This window comes from Cetorhinus maximus, chromosome 19 (genome assembly GCF_964194155.1).
Source record: "Cetorhinus maximus chromosome 19, sCetMax3.hap1.1, whole genome shotgun sequence".
Taxonomy (NCBI): domain Eukaryota; kingdom Metazoa; phylum Chordata; class Chondrichthyes; order Lamniformes; family Cetorhinidae; genus Cetorhinus; species Cetorhinus maximus.
In genome coordinates, this window is record NC_135897.1 from 18,223,916 (window position 1) to 18,237,301 (window position 13,386).

At 43.5% G+C, this 13,386-nt stretch overlaps 1 protein-coding gene across 4 annotated transcripts in view; it reads left to right on the plus strand.

Moving 5' to 3' along the window:
- Positions 1–13,386, plus strand: part of ryk (receptor like tyrosine kinase) — a 359,220-nt gene that overhangs the window by 470 nt on the left and 345,364 nt on the right. For 2 of the 4 annotated variants that reach the window (XM_078563543.1, XM_078563545.1), the window contains exon 2: positions 12,499–12,579. The exons of the other annotated variants lie outside the window; for them this stretch is intronic. In XM_078563543.1, coding sequence (XP_078419669.1) covers positions 12,499–12,579 — 81 coding nt within the window. The remainder of the gene's footprint in view (positions 1–12,498; positions 12,580–13,386) is intronic. 4 annotated transcript variants of the gene reach the window in all.

The window sequence follows — 13,386 nt, forward strand, 5'->3', positions numbered from 1 at the left end:
AGTTAGGGTCTCTCACTCATCCCGGGTTCAGCAGGCGGTGTGGCGGGGGGAGAGGCCTAGGATCAGAGCTGGGCACTCGGGAGAGGGCTGGTTAACATGGCTGCACTGATTTATCCAGAGGGTGGAAGCTGAGGAGCTTCTTACCCAACACAAAGAGTCTGATTCTGTGTGGTTACAGGCTATCTCCCACAGCTACACCAACTTCACACAGCAACTTGCCATTTCTATCTAAATTATCTGGGTCAAACAGTATGATTTAAATCCTATAGTTTACATAACGTAGATTATTGATGAAATACACTATCTGTGTGGAAAAGTTAAGTGAAACTTAATTTGCATAACGCTGAAAATTGACTGGTTTGTAAATAATGACCACTTAGAAGCCCACTATTGCCAAGTGAGTTTATAAAAATATCCCTCGTAAATACGAACAGGACCCTCTTGTCCAGTGATACAAATCATACTCCCAAACTGGTCAGTGTCCAGCTGAAAGGGCTTGAATGGCTGAACATATTTATAACCATGAGGCGATGGTATGCTGTCATGCTCAATTTTGTGCAGTGAACAGTGAGAGAAAGCTTCATGGTGTGTGGTTGGGAGATTAGTACACTAATAAGCATAGTCTACAGCTGCCTAACAGTGGAAGGGAAATGGCGAGGAGGGTAGTGTTGAATTTCAAAAGAACATAGGCAGCAGGCTGGTGGAATGGGTGGACTAGTGACAGATGAATTTTACCGCAGCAAAGTGTGAAGTGATTCATTTTGGTAGGAAGAACAAGGGAAGACAATATAAAATAGAGTACAGTTTATATGGGGTGCAGGAGGAGAAGAACTTGGAAGTAATTGTGCACAAATCATTGGAGGCAGCAGAGCAGGTTGAGTAAGGGCAGTTAGTAAAGCATATGAGGTTCTGAGCTTTATAAAAAGGAGCATAAAGTATAAAAGCAAGGGAGTTATGTTAAACTTGTATAAAACACTGGTTCAGCCATAACTGGAGACCCCTAATTTTTGAATGCTGTCCCCTAGTTCTAGACTCCCCCACAAGGAGAAACATTCTCTTAGCATCCGCCCTGTCACGTCCACACAGGATCTTATGTTAAAATAAGATCACCTCTCATTCTTCTTAACTTCAAAGAGCGTAGGCTCAACCTTACCCTATCCCAGGAATCGGTCAAATGACCCTTCTCGACTGCTTCTAATGGCTTCCTCCTTTCTTTAGTAAGGAGACCAAAACTGTACACAGTACTCCAAATTCGATCTCACTAAGGCCCTGTATAAATGTAGTAACACTTCCCTACTTCTGTACCTGATTCCCTAATTACTTGCTATACTAACTTCTTATGACAGAATACCCAGGTCCCTCTACCACCAAGTTCTGTAATCTCTCTGTATTTAAATAATATGCTGCTTTTCTATTCTTCCTGCCGAAGTGGACAAGTTCACATTTTCCCACATTATTCTCCATCTGCCAAATTTTTGCCCACTCACTTAACCTGTCTATATCTATTTGCAGATTCTACCTCCTCTTGACAACTTATTTTCCTCCCTGTCTTGGTGTCATGAGCAAATTTAGCTACCATACATTCAGTCCCTTCATCCAAGCCATTAATATAGATTGTAAATAGTTGAGGCCCCAGCACGATCCCTGTGGCACTCCAATAGTTACAGCTTGCCAACCTGAAAATGACCCATTTATCCCTACTCTCTGCTCCTTTTAGCTAACCAATCCTTTATCCATGCTAATTGTCAGTCTGTGCTCTCTGATTCTCGATCCTTCCAGCAATGGGAACGGTTTCTCCCTGATCTACCTGATCCAGATCCCTCATGATTTTGAATCCTTGTTCATATGTAATACCTCTAACAAACCTGCTCTCAACCTTTTATTCTCTAAGGAGAGCAACCTTAACTTCTCTAATCCATCCATGTAACTTCATGTTACTCCCTACACCATGAGCTCTTATTTTTGTGGTAATGTGAAGACATTAGAGAGGGTCCAGAAAAGATTCACGAGGATAGCTCCAGGGATGAGGAACTTCAGTTACCTAGAGAGATTGGAGAAGTTAAACTATAAGATTATCTTAAACTTACAGAATGGGCATGTGAATGACATTAATTTCAATATAGAGAAGTGAGAGGTGGTGCATTTTGGTAGAATGAGGAGACCACACAGTCCTTGGAAGAAGAGTCTAAATGGGCTTGGAGGAGCAAAGCATCTAGGGGTACAGATTCACAAATCATTAGAAGTAGCAACACGGGTTAATAAGACCATGAAAAGTGCAAACTAAGCATTGGACGACTTCTAGTGGAGTAGAATTGAAAATTAAACAAGTTACATTAAACTTGTATTGAATCTTGGTTAGGGCACACTTACGGTACTCTGCATGGTTCTGGTCTTCATATTACAGAAAGGGTGTAGAGGTGTTAGAGAAGGAATGAACAAGATTTACAAGAATGGCACCAGAGCTGAATGGTCGTAACCGACAGGAAAGCCTGAACTGGCTGGGGTTTAATAGGGTAAATTTAGAAAAAATGTCACCTTGTGAGGGTGACCAAACTAGATTTCATAAATATAAAATAATCCCTGATCTAATAGGAAATTCAGTAGAAAGTTATTTACCTAGATAGTGATTAGAATGTGGAACTTGCTACTGCAGGGAACAGTTGAAGCGAAAACTATAGATGCATTTTAGGGGAATCATAGAATGGTCACAGCACAAAAGGAAGTAATTTGGCTTGTCCTGTCTTTCCAACTGTCTGAAGGAACAGTTCACCTAATTACATTCCCCTGCTGCCTTCCCTCAGCTCTGAACGTTCTTTCTCTTCAGATAATAATCCAATTCCTTCTTGAATGCCTTGATTTAATCCTGCCTCCAACACACTCTCAGGATGCGTGTTCCAGACCTTAACCGCTCGCTGAATGGAAGAAGTTTTTCCTGTTGTCACCATTGCTTCTTTTGCCAATTACACCCTGTACCTTAAATCTGAGTCTCCTCATTCTCGATCCTTCCGCCAATGGCAACAGTTTCTCCTCATCTATCCTGTGCAGACCCCTCATGCTTTTGAATACCTCTATCAGACCTCTTCTCAATCTTCTCTTCTCCAAAGCAAAACAGTCCCTACTTCTCCAATCCATCTACATAACTGAAGTTCCTCATCCCTGGAGTCATTCTTGTGAACCTTTGCTGCTTCCACACCCTTCCTAAAGTTTGATGCCCAGAACTGGATGCTGTACTCAAGTTGAGGCCGAACTAGTATTTGATACAAGTTAACATAACCTCCTAGCCGATGGCGCACAGAGGTGGAAAGCCCATACTATGATATTGAACTGTTTGGTTGGGATTTAGTTTTTGGAATGTGTTCTCAGCCTGGTTATATTCTTGTTTTTATGGATATTATTGAAGTTTAATAAACTTAGCACCGTCCAGTTCACAAGATTTCAAAGTGCTTTTGACAATCAATGTTTATGAATGTTTTGTAGGTAAGTTATCTTGAATGGGGTTATTTAGGGTAGTGAAGGGTGAAATACTTGATCACAATCTAAAATGGAAAAGCAAAACGGAATTTGAAAATAGCTGCAACCTTTTGTGGTGATATGAGCACTTCGAACTGTTGTTGTTTGGTTGTTTCATTTTTGTTTAGTGCTTGTTGAGATTTGTTTTCATTATAGAATAGTTTACTGATGAGTGCTAGTTAGGCCACATGACAAGTTGATGATATACAATATCAGTTCTGCAAATGTCTGCTGCTCTTCATCTTCTATCTAGGCCAGTGGTTCTCTTTTTTTTTACAAATATTGTTGTGCTGGCTCGGAGCTCCTCCCTGTGTGTGCTTCCCTCCTATGTGATACAGCCAGCCCACTTTTCATTGCACTTGTGGTAGCCACACTTCACACCTATCACCTGGCATGCACCAAACCTGCCTCTGGCTAAGCATTCTGCCCACGTATAAGGCCAGCATTGTCTGGTAAACACTCATGGACTCCTGGAAAATCTCCAGGGACTCCAGTTTCAGAACTTGTATTCTAGCTGGTAGAGTTTGGCAGGTGCTGCCAGAGAAGCCTCGGTGAGTTGCTGCAGTGCATCTTGACAATGGTGTATGCTGCTGCTGTACACCGGTGATGGAGGCATTTGTTGATTAAAGTGACCTATGGGCTGTTGATCGAGTGGGTTTCTTCTCCCTTGGTGATGTCAAGCTTCTTGAATAGAGCTGCACTCATCTGGGCAAGTGGAGGCTATTCCATCACACTCCTGGTTTGACTATTTAAATTCCAGTTTATATTGCAATCTTGGACTGGCCAGGTCAGTAACATGCAGGCACTTGACCTCTAGATAACTGCAACTGGGACATAGGAAGAGGAGTAAGCTATTTGGCTCCTCAAGCCTGATACATCCTTCAGTTATATCATAGTTGATCTGAACCTCAACCCCATTTACCTCCTTCGTTCATAATCCCTTTATATTTTACCTGTCAAAAATCCCATCAGCCTGTTTTGAAAATTTCAATTCACTCAGCATTCTTTTGGTGAAGTGAATTCCAGACTTCCACTACTCTCTATCTCGAGTGCACATAGCCACCTGGAAATATGATGGCTTGACAATAACAGAGACCTGGCTCAAAAAAGAGCAGGACTGCATACCAGGTGTTCAGGAAAGATTGGGAAGGAAAGAAAGGAGATGGGGAGGCGGTAATGATCAGAATATTTCCAACGCAAGAAAGAAGGAGGCATGTCTGGATCTGGTTCTGGGGAATGAGGTGGACCAAATCGATCAAGTGTGAGTAGGGAAATGTTTGGGAGAAAGTGATCATGGTATCATAAGGTTTAGGTTAGCTAAGGAAAAGGACAAGGAGCAATCAAGAAAAATAATTAATTGGGCAAATGTGAATTTCAGTGGGCTGAGAACAGATCTGACCCAGGTAGATGACTGGATGAGTGTAGCTCCAACAACACTCGAAGCTTGACAAAATCCTGGACAGAGCAGCCTGATTGACCCAATCCTCCACCTTAAACATTCACTCCCTCCACCATCGATGCACAGTGGCAGCAATGTGTACCATCTAGAAGCATTGCAGCAACTCACCAAGGCTCCTTCGACAGCACCTTCAAAACCTGCAATCTCTACCACTTAGATGTACGAGGGCAGCTGTCAAGTAGGAACATCACCACCTGTTGATGATTCCCCTCCAAATCACTCGCTATCTTGACTTGGAACTATATCGCAATTCCTTCACTGTTGTTGAGTCAAAACCCTGTAACTCCCTTCCAAAGAGTACCGTGGGTATACCTACACATGGGCTGCAGCGGTTCAAGAAGGCAGCTCACCACCACCTTCTCAAGGGCAATTAGGGATGGGCAATAAGTGCTGGCCTAGCAGGATTTGTTAAAGCCAAATTGTGCCCACATCCCACGAATTAATTTTTAAAAAAATGGAACCAAAGATTGACAGGCAACACTGTGATGGAGCAATGGGTTGCTTTTAAAGAGGAGATGGTTTGGGTGCAGTTAAGGTACATTCTCATGTAGGGGAAAGGTAAACCAAAGAGAAACGGAACCCTTGAGATGACATATGTGTATGCCTGTTGGCTCCAGTGAGAGCCAAGCTGAATGAACTTTTACAGAGGGCAAGTGAGATAAATAATGAGAAGCGAAGATAGAGCATGAGAAGAGACTGGGAGCTAACATAAAGGGAATCCAAAAGTTGTCTATAGGCAAATAAATAGTAAAAAGAGGGATGGGGCTGATTAGGGACAAAAGGGGAATTTGGGCATAGAAGCAGGGAGCATGGCTGAGGTGCTAATGAATACATAGCATCTTTCTTGGTAAATACAGATGCAGTCAACGTCATGGTGAAAATGGAGGTAGTTGTGACACTGGATGGGCTAGCAATTGATAAAGAGGAAGCTGAGAAAGAGAGAGATACTTCAAGTTGATATGTCATCAGGACCAGATGAGATGCTTGCGAGGATATTGAGGGAAGCAAGGGTGGAAATTTTGGAGACACTGGCCATAATCTCCCATTCCTCCTTAGATACAGGGGAGGTTTCAGAGCACTAGAGAATTGCAAATGTTAGATCCTTTTTTGATCAAGGGTCTAAGGGTAAGCCCAACAGCTACTGGCCAGTCAGTTTAACATCAGTGGTGGGAAAGTTTTGGAAACAATCTGGGACAAAGTTATTTGGACAAATGTAGCTTAATTAAGGAAAGTCAGCATGGATTTGTTAAAGCCAAATTCTGCTTAACATCAAATTTTTTGCTAAGGTAACAGGGTTGATGAGGGTAATGCTGTTCATGTGGTGTACATGGACTTCCAAAAGGCATTTAGCAAAGTGCCACAAATCTGGTTTGTCAGAGTTAAAGCCAATAGACTAAAAATAACAGTGGCAGTATGGAATATAAAATTGGTCAAGCAACAGGAAAGAGTAGTGATGAATGGTTGTTTTCTGGACTGGAGGAAAAGATGCATTGGGGTTTCCCATGAGTTGGTATTGGGAGCACTGCTTTTCTTGATATATTAATGACCTAGACTTGGAAGTACAGGACACAGTTTTAACCTTTGCAGATGACACAAAGCTTGGAAGTTTTGTGAACTGTGAGGAGGATAGTGGTAAACGTCAAGAGGATACAGGCAGATGTGGTAGATGAGATTTAATGCAGAGGAGTATGAAGTGATATATTTTGGCAGGAAGGAGGAGGAGAGGCAATATAAAATAAAGGATACAATTCAGAATGAATGGGTTGCAGGAGCCGAATGGGGGTGTGGGGGGCGGTGCCTGGTATGTGTGCAAAAATTGTTGAAGGAAGTAGGACAGGTTGAGAAAATGGTTGCAAAGGTATATGGGCTCCTGGCCTATCTATATAAATAGAGGGTACAAAAGCAAGGATGTTATGGTGAACCTTTATCAAACTCTGGTTCAGCCTCAACTGGAGTATTGTGTCCAATTCTGGGCACCACACTTTAGGACAGCTTTCGAGTGGGTGCAGTAAAGGTTTGAGAATGAATCCAGGGAAGAGAGACTTTAGTACTTGGATAGATTAGAGGAGCTATCCACGGCACCTGAAGGTGGCAGGACAGGTGGATAAGGTGTAAAGAAAGCATATGGAATGCTTTGATAAAAGCAAAATGCTGCAGATGCTGGAAATCTGAAACAGAAAGAAAAATTGCTGGAAAAACTCAGCAGGTCTGACAGCATCTGTGGAGGGAAAGACAGAGTTAACGTTTTGAGTCTGTATGACTCTTCCTCAGAACTAAAGGGAAGTAAAAATGTAGTGAAATATATACTGTTTAAGGGGGGTGGGACAGGTGAAGCTGGATAGAAGGCCAGTGATAGGTGGAGGCAAAGGAAAGATTGCAAAAGATGTCATAAACAAAAGGTCGAAGGGATGTTGATGGTGGTGATACTGGCTAAAGGAGGTGTTAATGGTGACATTAAGAGTAGAAAGCAGGATGAGCAAGTGACAGATGGCCCGGGTGGGGTGGAGGGAGGGAATGGTGTGGGGAAAAAAGATCGCAATAGGCTAAAAGGTGGGGATAAAACAATGAATGGAAATAAATTTTTAAAAATAATAATAGAAATAGGTGGGGAAGGGGATCAAAAAGGGGTTGGGATGGAGGAGAGAGTTCATGATCTGAAGTTGTTGAACTCAATGTTAAGACCGGAAGGCTGTAAAGTGCCTAGTCGGAAGATGAGGTGCTGTTCCTCCAGTTTGCGTTGAGCTTCACTGGAACATTGCAGCAGGCCAAGGACGGACATGTGGGCATGAGAGCAGGGTGGTGTGTTGAAATAGCAAGTGACAGGAAGGTCTGGGTCATGCTTGCGGACTGATGGAAGGTGTTCCACAAAGTGGTCACCCAGTCTGTGTTTGGTCACTCCACTGTAGAGGAGACCGCAATGGGAGCAGCGAATGCAGAAGACCAAATTGAGAGAAGTGCAAGTGAAGTGCTGCTTCACCTGAAAGGAGCGTTTGGACCTTTGGACGGTGAGGAGGGGGGGAAGTAAAGGAGCAGGTGTTGCACCTTCTGCGGTTGCATGGGAAAGTACCATGGGAAGGGGATGAGGAGTTGGGGGTGATGGAAGAGTGTACCAGGGTGTTTGGTGGTGGCATCATGCTGGAGTTGGCGGAAATGGCGGAGTATGATCTTTTGAATGCGGGGGCTGGTGCGGTGAAAAGTTCTGGGAGGGAGAGGAAGGTGTGAGGGCAGAGGGGCCAGACACGATTGAGGGCACTGTCAACCATGGTGGGTGGGAAACCTCGGTTAAGGAAGAAGGAAGGCATGTCAGAGGAACTGTTTTGGAAAGTGGCATCATCGGAACAGATGCGACGGAAGTGAAGGAACTGAGAGAATGGAATGGAGTCCTTACAGGAAGTGGGGTATGAGGAGTTGTAGCCGAGATAGCTCTGGGAGTCGATGGACTTGTAATGAATATTGGTGGTCAGACTATCACCAGAAATTGAGACAGAGAGGTCAAGGAAGGGAAGTGTCAGTGATGGACCATGTGAAAGTGATGGAGGGGTGGAAATTGGAAGCAAAATTAATACATTTTTCCAGGTCCAGACGAGAGCTTGAAGTGGCACCGAAACAGTCATCAATGTACTGAAGAAAGAGTTGTGGGAGGGGACCTGAATAGGACTGGAACAGGGAGTGTTCCACAGACCCCATAAAGAGAGATCCATAACTGGGGCACATGCGGATACCTATAGCCACACCTTTTATTTGGAGGAAGTGAGACGAGTTTAAGGAAAAATTGTTCAGTGAGAGAACAAGTTCAGCCAGACGGAGGAGAGTGGTGGTGGATGGGGATTATTCGGGCCTGTGTTCGAGGAAGAAGCGGAAAGCCCTCAGACCATCCTGGTGGGGGATGGAGGTGTAGAGGGATTGGACGTCCATGGTGAAGAGGAGGCGGTTGGGGCCAGGGAACTGGAAATTATTGATATGATGTAGGGCTTCAGAGGAATCGCGGATGTAGGTGGGAAGAGACTGGACAAGGGGGGGAAAGAACAGAATCAAGTTAAGAAATGAGTTCTGTGGGGCAGGAACAGGCTGACACGATTGATCTGTGGGACAGTCCTGTTTGTGGATTTTGGGGAGGAGGTAGAAGCGGGCTGTCTGAGGTTGGGGGTTTGTGAATTTGGAATCTGTGGGGGGAAGATCTCCAGAGGAGATGAGATCAATGACAGTCCTGGAAACAATGTCTTGATGTTCAGTGGTGGGGTTATGGTCCGGGGGAGGTAGGAGGAAGTGTCTGCGAGTTGGGGCTTAGCCTCTGCGAGGTAGAGATCAGTACGCCAGGCAACAACAGCACCACCCTTGTAGTAGCTTTTTTCCCACACCGTCCCCTCCCCCCACCCCACCCCCTCTAGCGCCATCTGTCACTTGCTCATTCTGCTTTCTACTCTTAATATCACCACAATCACCTCCTTTAACCAGTATCACCACCATAACACTCCTTCGACCTCTTGCTTATGACATCTTTTGCAATCTTCCTTTGCCTCCACCTATCACTGGCCTTCTATCCAGCTTCTCCTGTCCCACCTGCCTTAAACAGTATATATTTCACCACATTTTACTTCTCTTTAGTTCTGAGGAAGAGTCATACAGGCTCGAAACGTTAACTCTGTCTTTCCCTCCACAGATGCTGTCAGACCTGCTGAGTTTTTCCAGCAATTTTTGTTTTTGATGTGGAATGCTTTCCTTTATTGGATGAGGTATTGAATACAAAAGCAGGGATGTAATGCTGGAGCTGTATGAAATGCTGGAATTTTCTGTACAGTGCTAATCACCACATTACAGGAAGGACATAATTGCTCTGGAGAGAGTACAGAGGAGATTTACAAGAATGCTGCCTGGGCTTGAAAATTGCAGCTATGAGGAAAGATTGGGTAGGTTGGGGTTGTTTCCCTTAGCACAAAGGAGGCTGAGGGGTGACTTGATTGTGGTGTACAAAATTGAGGGGCCAAGATAGAGTAGACAGGAAAGACTTGTTTCCCTTAGTGTAGAGGTCAAATACCAGGGGACACAGATTTAAGGTGATTATTAGAAGGATTAGAGGGATATTAGGAAAGTCATTTTCATCCAGAGGGTGGTGGATGTCTGGAATTCGCTGCCTGGTTTGGTGGTGGAGGCAGAAACCCTCAACTCATTTAGAAAGCACCTGGATCTGCACCTGAAGTGCCATAACCTGCAGGGCTACGGACTGGGTGCTGGAAGGTGCGATTAGAATGGCGGCTATTTTTTTTCTTTCCGGTGCAGACATGGTGGGCTGATTGGCCTCTTACTGTGCTGTAACTTTTCTATGGTTCTAAGCTGGGGCTATTCTCTTCAGTGAAAAGAAGGCTGAGAGGAGATTTGATAGAGGTTTTCAAAAGCATGAGAAGCCTGGACAGAGTAGATGGGGAAGAATTGTTCCCATTGATGGAAGGGCTGAGAATTAGATGACATTGATTTAAGGTGACTGGCTAAGGTAGGAAAGGTGACATGAGGAGAAACCTTTTTACGCAGGGGAATGCATTGTCTGAGCATGTGGTGGAGGCAGATTTAATCTGGCTTTCAAAAGAGAATTTGATAATTACCTGAAGAAGGAAAAAATGCAGTGCTACGGGGAAAGGGTGGGTACTATTTACTTAAATGAAAATTTGGTCAGTTTAAATTAATGGTCCTGATGCATCCTTCATCTCAGTTGTTGGAAAACAGCAAGTCTCCTGAATGAACAATGCCTTGAATAACCAGTTGCTCATACATTAAGAATTCAAACTGGGTGTCCTAATTTTCACAATTTAGTCAGAATATAGCTTAATGTGGCAATCTTTTACACTCTCTAAAGCTAGACAGGGAGTGCATGCTTACATACAGGAAGTAATGGAATGCTATGTGAGTGAATATGTGATAGCTTTGTCTTCAATTGTTAAGGATTCTGCTGCTTTGAAGATACATCCTGATTTTTTTTTTGGATAAACAGTATTGTTATAGGAAAGTAAATTTCTGCCAGAAGTGATCAACAAAGTTTGCTGCTTGTCCAGTGACATTATGTAGGGCTCCTACTTTTGAGGTCCAGCGATTCTTAAAATTCTGAGCCAAGATTTCAAACCAGTCCCTTCATGGTTCAGAAACAAAAATACCTGGAAAAACTCAGCAGGTCTGACAGCATCTGCTTCTTGGAATCCACCTATCACTGGCCCCCTATCGAGCTCTCCTGTCCCACCCCCTTCTACCAGCTTATATTTCATCTCATTTCTATATGTCTTAGTTCTGATGACGGGTCCTATGGATTCAAAACGTCAACTGTATCCCTCTCCGCAGATGCTGTCAGACCTGCTGAGTTTTTCCAGGTATTTTTGTTTTTGTTCTAGATTTCCAGCATCCACAGTATTTTGCTTTTATCTTACCCTTCATGGTTCCACTACCTAACTCCTCAATGTACTTTACTCCCTGGTTTGGGATAAGGCCATGTTAAACATCACGACCATGCTTGACTCCTCGGACTATCCAGAATAATGTTATATAATAATATATCATTATGAACATGGTACTGACCTGAGATTTAGCTCTGAGCTACATTATCTAAAGTACTATTACAGCAGTGAAGCTTGGGTAGATATTCAGAATCTCAGAATCACACAGTGCAGAAGAGGCCCTTCAGCCCATCAAGTCTGCACCGACACGTGAGAAACACCTGACCTACCTACCTACCTAATCCCATTTGTCAGCACTTGGCCCATAGCCTTGAATGTTATGACATGCCAAGTGCTCACCCAGGTACTGTTTAAAGAGTGTGAGGCAACCCACCTCCACCACCCTCCCAGGCAGCGCATTCCAGACTGACACCACTCTGGGTAAAAAAGCTTTTCCTCACATCCCCCCCCTAAACTTCCTGCCCCTCACCTTGAACTTATGTCCCCTTGTGACTGACCCTTCAACTAAGGGGAACAGCTGCTCCCTATCCACCCTGTCCATGCCCCTCATAATCTTATATACCTTGATCAGGTCGCCCCTCAGTCTTCTCTGCTCCAATGAAAACAACCCAAGTCTATCCAGCCTCTCTTCATAACTTAAATGTTTCAACCCAGGCAACATCCTGGTGAATCTCCTCTGCACCCCCTCCAGTGCAATCACATCCTTCCTATAATGTGGCGACCAGAACTGCACACAGTACTCCAGCTGTGGCCTCACCAAGCTTTTATATAACTCCAACATGATCTCCCTACTTTTGTAATCTATGCCTCGATTGATAAAGGCAAGTGTCCTATATGCCTTTTTCACCACCCCACTAACATGCCCCTCCGCCTTCAGAGATCTATGGACACATACCAAGGTCCCTTTGTTCCTCAGAACTTCCTAGTGTCATGCCATGTTGAACACTGTCAGGCTCGTAAAGTTGCAAAAATAAAGTTATTCGATTTAAGCTATTTTGCAATGGCATAACCTGGATTGTTGGTAGTATTCAAGTATAAAATTGATTTGAGCTTGCAGTTTTTGCTTTTCTTTTCCTTTTTTGCATATAAAAGCGCTTCTTCCACTGATATCTTCAAAACCCCACAAGTCAGAAAATTATTGCTCCGGCAGTAATCATTTGATTTCTGAGGATTGTGAATGATCTTAAATATACACTCATGCTTCAAGCTGTATGTGGAATATTTCTAAGTTTAAGTTGATGCAAATATCAATTGTTCAATTACTTGCACTATGACTTGAGCTATAATGTTGAATGCTGCTCACTTATTATGTTTTGCTTAAAAGAAAATGTTACTTCTGCCATTGGATATGGACATCTTATGTTTGTGAAAATATATAAAATGTAATATCAACATGTGCAAATATCAGGGTTTAGATGATAAGACGGGAGAGGTGAAGAATCAGATTCTAAAGAAGCCTAGGCCAATTGGGAGGGGGTGGGTGAGGGTGGGGGGAGATAGGAATTCTCAGATTCTCCTATCTGACCCTGCCGTGTGGTCAGAACTAGCCATGAAATCACTCTGGCCTGATAATTCCTTGCAGTACCTAGCTTTTGAGGCAATCTCCACCTCAACCAGAAACAGGTCCAGGAATTCCACCATGTGAGTCAGCAACCTGATCCAGAGATCTACTGTTCTTTGGGGAAGCAATTGCCTCCTGATGTTGAACATAAACCTGGCCTTATACAACTTAACATGTAACCGCCTTGTCTTCCCTCAAGTCAAAACCTATAGTAGTGTATAATGCCAAGTATGAGAGTTGGTACTATTGTAAAAACTAGTTTGAGCTTGGTAGGCATAAAATCAATATTTATCTTTAAGCATGTATAATTCATGTTAGCAGCTGTGTTTAATTTTGAATTTGATCCAAGTGCAAACATAGCTCTGAAGACTAGAAGTAGGATAAATCTTGTTATTGTAGAAAGGAAACAGTTACTGTCA